The 7,578-nt window shown below is 58.7% G+C and overlaps 1 protein-coding gene across 1 annotated transcript in view; it reads left to right on the top strand.

Moving 5' to 3' along the window:
- Positions 1 to 1,184: 1,184 nt before the first annotated feature.
- LOC139239123 (hypoxia-inducible factor 1-alpha-like) overlaps positions 1,185 to 7,578 on the top strand; it is a 93,347-nt gene continuing 86,953 nt past the window's right edge. The window contains exons 1-4 of the mRNA XM_070867667.1: positions 1,185 to 2,075; positions 4,601 to 4,740; positions 6,121 to 6,205; positions 7,219 to 7,328. Coding sequence (XP_070723768.1) covers positions 1,856 to 2,075; positions 4,601 to 4,740; positions 6,121 to 6,205; positions 7,219 to 7,328 — 555 coding nt within the window. The 5' untranslated portion in view covers positions 1,185 to 1,855. The remainder of the gene's footprint in view (positions 2,076 to 4,600; positions 4,741 to 6,120; positions 6,206 to 7,218; positions 7,329 to 7,578) is intronic.

Here is a 7,578-nt window from a genome sequence, read left to right as displayed (position 1 = left end):
AGATAGGGAGGGGCTGGAGGGGGTTACAGAGATAGGGAGGGGTGTAGGGGCTGGAGGAGGTTACAGAGATAGGGAGGGGTGTAGGGCTGGAGGAGGTAACAGAGATAGGGAGGGGTGTAGGGGCTGGAGGAGGTTACAGAGATAGGGAGGGGTGTAGGGGCTGGAGGGGGTTACAGAGATAGGGAGGGGTGTAGGGCTGGAGGAGGTTACAGAGATAGGGAGGGGTGTAGGGCTGGAGGGGGTTACAGAGATAGGGAGGGATGTAGGGCTGGAGGGGGTTACAGAGATAGGGAGGGGTGTAGGGCTGGAGGGGGTTACACAGATAGGGAGAGGTGTAGGGGCTGGAGGAGGTTACAGAGATCGGGAGGGGTACAGGGGCTGGAGGAGGTTACAGAGATAGGGAGGGGTGTAGGGGCTGGAGGGGGTTACAGAGATAGGGAGGGGTGTAGGGCTGGAGGTGGTTACAGAGGTAGGGAGGGATGTAGGGGCTGGAGAAAGTTACAGAGCTGGGGAGGGGTGTAGGGGCTGGAGGAGGTTACAGCGATAGGGAGGGGTGTAGGGCTGGAGGAGGTTACAGAGATAGGGAGGGGTGTAGGGGCTGGAGGAGGTTACAGAGATAGGGAGGGGCTGGAGGGGGTTACAGAGATAGGGAGGGGTGTAGGGGCTGGAGGAGGTTACAGAGATAGGGAGGGGTGTAGGGCTGGAGGAGGTAACAGAGATAGGGAGGGGTGTAGGGGCTGGAGGAGGTTACAGAGATAGGGAGGGGTGTAGGGGCTGGAGGGGGTTACAGAGATAGGGAGGGGTGTAGGGCTGGAGGAGGTTACAGAGATAGGGAGGGGTGTAGGGCTGGAGGGGGTTACAGAGATAGGGAGGGATGTAGGGCTGGAGGGGGTTACAGAGATAGGGAGGGGTGTAGGGCTGGAGGGGGTTACACAGATAGGGAGGGGTGTAGGGGCTGGAGGAGGTTACAGAGATCGGGAGGGGTACAGGGGCTGGAGGAGGTTACAGAGATAGGGAGGGGTGTAGGGGCTGGAGGGGGTTACAGAGATAGGGAGGGGAGGGGGAGAATTCTTGAAAGGATTGGAAAACGAGGGTGAGATTTTTAAAATCGAGGTGTTGCCGGACTGGGTGCCAATGTACTGGAGGTCTGTGCGGAGGGAGGGCGAGAATGGTGTGTGTGTCTGCCAGTGAAGGGTTAATAAGGGCTGAGACAGTTAAATAACAAACCTCGCAGATAATGAGCGGCCGCGAGCAAGTGGTGAACATAATGTTCTCGCACTGTTTTCCTTCGACAAGACGTGCGGCGGGAAGCCAATCGCTGCCAGCGAGGCGTACAAATAGGCTGGGGGCAGAGACACGCAGCAACAGACAGACGCACAAAGAGAGCGAGAGGGAGAGAGAGAGAGAGAGAGAGAGAGAAAGGAGAGAGAGAGAGAGAGAGAGTTGGTCAACTGCAGATCAGCTTCTGTCTCTTCATCGGCAGCAAAACAACCTTGTAGTTTGTAGCTGGAGACGTTTATCAATCTCCTGTCGCTTAACTTTACAGAGACACAAACCCAAGGCTATCAGCGGACGGCCTTTGCCTCGAGCTGTTGCGTGCTGAGGAGATCTGACAACTGTTCGGGGGGCCGGGGGGTGGATTAGAGACAGCCTGAGGACAGGACGTTGCCTGTCCCGGTGAATACCACCGCGACCTTGACAGCTGATCGCTCCCTGGATTACAACCTTCAGGGGTCGGAGGAGGTCACAGTTCATCGAGTGACCTCCCATTCCCCCCCCCCCCCCGTCCCCCTCGTTACTGACCCTCTTGTGAGTTTAGGGGCCGTTGCCCCCTTTCCTTCGACCCCCGCGGGACATGGCGTCCGAGGCCCGGACTGCGCAGACCCGAGCGTCTGAGCAGCGGAAGGAGAGGTCGCGGGACGCGGCCAGGAGTCGTCGCGGGCACGAGACGGAGCTCCTGTACGAGCTGGCCCACCAGCTGCCCCTACCCCACAGCGTCGTGGCCCACCTGGACAAGGCCTCGGTCATGAGGGTGGCCGTCAGCTACCTGCGGCTCAGGAGGGTGGTCGCGGCAGGTATTCACGGCGCCCCGCGGCCCATGCGCGTATGTGGTGTGTGTGTGTGTGAGCGGCACTCTGTTCCGCGGTGCCCGTTTTGTGTATCGCGCGGCCCCTTTAAATCTCTGCGCGCGGTAGCAATAACTTCCGAGCCGGTGAGCGCCCCACGAGCGGCCTTTGCCGGTGGGATCGTTGGCGCTGAGCGGGAATCAATCCCCCTCCATAATGTTTGCGCCTGTCAGCATGACCACAGGTTAAACCTGTTGCCCGATGTGGAGGGGAGCGGGCAGGTCGGAGGGCCTCCTCGTGGGCCTGCTCCTGGGCACGGCCAAGGGGGCTATTATCTGCTCCAGGCAGCGGGCGGTCGAGGGGGTCGTTCAGCCCGACTGCCTGCCTCTCTTCCGCGGCTACATTCGCGCCAGGGTGTCCCCGGAGATGGAGCACGCGGTGTCCACCGGTACGCTCGCGGCCTTCCGCGAGAGGTGGGCGCCGGAGGGACTGGAGTGCATCATCACCCCCGGCAACCAAACACTAATTTGACTATCGCATAGTTCAAAAAATTGTAGTTGTTAATTTGTGGGTTCTAGTGCCCCCTTTAATAAGTCGGTTTTATCATTTTATTGTAAAATAGTTGTAGAGCTGTTGAGTTGGGAGTGGCTTAGCCAGTCACGTGATGTTCACAAGACTCAATAAAACCCCAGCCAGTTGGGTTCGGGGGATCCAAGATGGGGCAGGTGGTTGTGAGTCTGGTGGATGAACCGGTAATGTGTCGTGTGATTGTTAAACCTTTGTTAATAAACCAACTAGTTCTTAATAGCAATGTGTTGCTCTGAATTCTGAAGCAAAGAAACCATGAAGCAAATACATTAGTTACCACAATTTAACCCCTCCTAGGAGCTGCCCCTCGAGCCTGTTCCCCCACTCAATTAGATCCTTATCTTAACTCCACCTACCTGCCTTGGTTCCATAATACTTAACATCCTACCCAACAAACGTACACAGGATGTACAGCCCAGTTACAGTCCATTGGTCCCACCGCTCCATGCCGGGGTTTATGCCCCACCGCTCCGTGCCGGGGTTTATGCCCCACCGCTCCGTGCCGGGGTTTATGCTCCACACCAGTCCCCTCCCATCCCTCTCCATCTCACCCTATCCCCATATCCCTCTATTCCCTTCTCCCCCATGTGTTTATCCAGCTTCCCCTTAAATGCATCGATACTATTCGCCTCAACCCCTCCCTGTGGCAGCGAGTTCCACATTCTCACCGTTCTCTGGGTAAAGTAAACAGCATCCTCGCCTCTGGGTCAGAAGGTCATGGGTTCAAGCCCACACTCCAGGAACTTGAGCACATAAATCTAGGATGACGCTCCCCCAGTGCAGTGCTGAGGGAGCGCCGCACTGTCGGAGGGGCAGTACTGAGGGAACGCCGCACTGTCGGAGGGGCAGTACTGAGGGAACGCCGCACTGTCGGAGGGGCAGTACTGAGGGAGCGCCGCACTGTCGGAGGGGCAGTACTGAGGGAGTGCCGCATTGTCGGAGGGGCAGTACTGAGGGAGTGCCACACTGTCGGAGGAGCAGTACTGAGGGAGTGTCACACTGTCGGAGGGGCAGTACTGAGGGAGCGCCGCACTGTTGGAGGGGCAGTACTGAGGGAGCGCCACACTGTCGGAGGGGCAGTACTGAGGGAGCGCCGCACTGTTGGAGGGGCAGTACTGAGGGAGCGCCACACTGTCGGAGGGGCAGTACTGAGGGAGCGCCGCACTGTTGGAGGTGCCGTCTTTCAGATGAGACGTTAAACCGAGGCCCCGTCTGCTCTCTCAAGTGGACATAAAAGATTCCACGGTACTATTTCAAAGAAGAGCAGGGGAGTTATCCCCGGTGTCCTGGGGCCAATATTTATCCCTCAATCAACATCACTAAAACAGATTATCTGGGTCATTATCACATCGCTGTGTGTGGGAGCTTGCTGTGCGCAAATTGGCTGCTGCGTTTCCCGCATTACAACAGTGACTACACGCCAAAAGTACTTCATTGGCTGTAAAGCGCTTTGGGACGTCCGGAGGTCATGAAAGGCGCTATATAAATGCAAATCTTTCTTCTTTAAAGTTTCTCCTGAATTCCCCATTGAATTTATCAGTGACTGTTTTATATTGATGGCCTCTAGTTCTGGTCTCCCGAACAAGTAGCAACATCTTCTCTACGTCTACCCAATCGAACCCCTTCATAATCTTGAAGACCTCGATCGGGTTGTCCCTTGGCCTTGTATTTTCTGGAGAAAAGAAACTTAGCCTGTTCATCCTTTCCTGATAGTTATAAACCTCTCTGTTCTGGTAGCATCCCTATAAATCTCCCGTGCCTCTCTGTGTAGAGTGTGGTCCATTCCTGGGTTTCCCAGCCGCAGTGAACCAGGGTTACAATGTTTTGTTCCATATTGAGGAGCCTGGTTTAAGGGTCGAGGCCTGTGACCCAGGGCCGGCTCGAGGCCTGTGCCAATCGGTTACCGTGGGAACAGGGCGCTGACCGGATTCCGTTCCATCACACAGGGTCGGCGGGGACCGAGTTGGACGGGCGGATGGATGGGCTGTACCTCCCAGCCCTCGACGGCTTCATCATGGTGCTCACAGAGGGGGGGGACGTCGTCTATCTGTCGGAGAACGTCAACAGATACCTGGGACTCAGCCAGGTAACGGGAAACCACCACCCGAGGGGGGGCATCGGCGCCGAGGGCTGATGTCAAGCAGGACGTTACTGCGATCGCCGGGGGTCGCTGGGCTGTAATACTGGGGGTCCCTGGGCTGTGATACCGGGGTCGTTGGGCTGTAATACTGGGGGTCACAGGGCTGTAATACTGGGGGTCACTGGGCTGTAATACTGGGGGTCACTGGGCTGTAATGCTGGGGTCGCTGGGCTGTAATACTGGGGGTCACAGGGTTGTAATACTGGGGGTCACAGGGATGTAATACTGGGGGTCGTTGGGTTGTAATACTGGGGGTCACTGGGCTGTAATACTGGGGGTCCCTGGGCTGTGATACCGGGGTCGTTGGGCTGTAATACTGGGGGTCACAGGGCTGTAATACTGGGGGTCACTGGGCTGTAATACTGGGGGTCACTGGGCTGTAATGCTGGGGTCGCTGGGCTGTAATACTGGGGGTCACAGGGTTGTAATACTGGGGGTCACAGGGATGTAATACTGGGGGTCGTTGGGTTGTAATACTGGGGGTCACTGGGCTGTAATACTGGGGGTCCCTGGGCTGTGATACTGGGGTCGTTGGGCTGTAATACTGGGGGTCACAGGGCTGTAATACTGGGGGTCACTGGGCTGTAATGCTGGGGTCGCTGGGCTGTAATACTGGGGGTCACAGGGCTGTAATACTGGGGGTCACTGGGATGTGATACTGGGGGTCGTTGGGTTGTAATACTGGGGGTCACTGGGCTGTAATACTGGGGGTCGCTGGGCTGTAATACTGGGGGTCGCTGGGCTGTAATACTGGGGCCGTTGGGCTGTAATACTGGTGGTCGCTGGGCTGTAATACTGGGGATCACAGGGCTGTAATACTGGTGGTCGCTGGGCTGTAATACTGGGGCCGTTGGGCTGTAATACTGGTGGTCGCTGGGCTGTAATACTGGGGATCACAGGGCTGTAATACTGGTGGTCGCTGGGCTGTAATACTGGGGCCGTTGGGCTGTAATACTGGTGGTCGCTGGGCAGTAATACTGGGGATCACAGGGCTGTAATACTGGGGGTCACAGGGCTGTAATACTGGGGGTCACTGGTCTGCAATACCGGGGTTCGTAATTGCCCTGTTTTGCGATGCTCGTTAGCGCCTCCGGGGCAATAACGGGGAACCAAACAGTTTATGACCCAGTGGGTGCGGGTGCGGGGGGGGTGGTGACATTGTGCTTGCTTCCTGTGAGGGGCGTGAAACGCCATTTACCCGGGCCGGGCGCCCCGCGTCAGTTACCGCCCCCGGTCGGGGCGCTGCGGAATTTTCCCCCTCAGTGCCGCGATTGGATGGTTTGATTTTTTGGATGACCCACATTTCTGTGTTTCCCGTCCCAACAGCTGGATCTGATTGGGCACAGCGTCTTCGAGTTCGTTCATCCCTGCGACGAGGAGGAGCTGAAGGATTTACTGACACCGCGGCACGGTGAGTATTCTCTGCACGCCCGTCTGTCTGCCCTGGGGAGCAAGGGGGGGAGGGCGACAAGGGAGGGAGTGGGGAGCGAGGGGGGGAGTGGGGCGAGTGGGGGGGAGAGGGGAGAGTGGGGAGGAGGTGGGAGTGGGGGGGAGGGGGGAATGGGGGCAAGGGGGCAGTGGGGGGGAGAGGGGAGAGTGGGGAGGAGGTGGGAGTGGGGGGGAGGGGGGATAGGGGGCAAAGGGGGGAGGAGGCGAGGGGGTGAGGGGGCGAGGGGGGAGTATGGGCGAGGGGGGGAGGGGCAGAGTGTGGGGTGAGGGATGTAAGGGGCACCCAGGTCCTGAACCTGAGTTAATGAGCCTGTGTTTATGAGGAGCAACGCCTGATGGCGAGAGGGAGTCTCGACCCTGGAACCACAGACCCAAACTCTAAACTGGTGTTTGACCCGAGCTGTGACCCCCCTCCCCGAGATCCCACCCCAACACCCCGAGACCCCGCCCCCGAGACCCCGCCCCCCACACCCTGAGACTCCTCCCCCACACCCTGAGACCCCGGGACCCCGAGACCCCCATACCCCGAGAACCTGCCCCCACACCCTGAGACCCCAGGACCCCGAGACCCCCATACCCCGAGACTCCTGGACCCCGAGACCCCATACCCCGAGAACCTGCCCCCACACCCTGAGACCCCAGGACCCCGAGACCCCCATACCCCGAGACTCCTGGACCCCGAGACCCCCATACCCCGAGACTCCTCGACCCCGAGACTCCCACACCCTGAGACACCGCCCCCACACCCTGAGACCCTGGGACCCCGACACCTCCATACCCTGAGAACCCACAACCGCACCCTGAGACCCCTGAACCCCGAGACCCCCACACCCCGGGACCCTGAGACCCGCACACCCCTTGCCCCCTGGGCCATGACGGTGGGGTTAACGGGCGGGCTTTAGTTCCAGCCGTGGATACCAATGCAACTCACCGTCTGCACCGCTGGCACTGCCCGGCGAATGTGTCCAATCACAGGGCTCACGGCAAAGGAGTGTCATCGCACGGAGAGAGACTTCTTCCTGAGGATGAAATCCACACTGACCAGCCGGGGCAGGACTGTCGCCATCAAATCCGCGGCCTGGAAAGTGAGTAATGGATGCCGCCAGTCACCATAGCAACCCCCAACCATGGGCCCACACTGCCCTCCTGTCCCACAGCACTGACTCTCACTGGGGTACAGTCCCACACACACTGACTCTCACTGGGGTACAGTCCCACACACACTGACTCTCACTGGGGTACGGGTCCCACACACACTGACTCTCACTGGGGTACGGGTCCCACACACACTGACTCTCACTGGGGTACGGGTCCCACACACACTGACTCTCACTG

The sequence above is a fragment of the Pristiophorus japonicus genome, chromosome 26 (genome assembly GCF_044704955.1).
Source record: "Pristiophorus japonicus isolate sPriJap1 chromosome 26, sPriJap1.hap1, whole genome shotgun sequence".
Lineage (NCBI taxonomy): Eukaryota > Metazoa > Chordata > Chondrichthyes > Pristiophoridae > Pristiophorus > Pristiophorus japonicus.
Note: the sequence above shows the minus strand (reverse complement) of the source record. Positions and strands in the feature narration are given on the sequence as shown.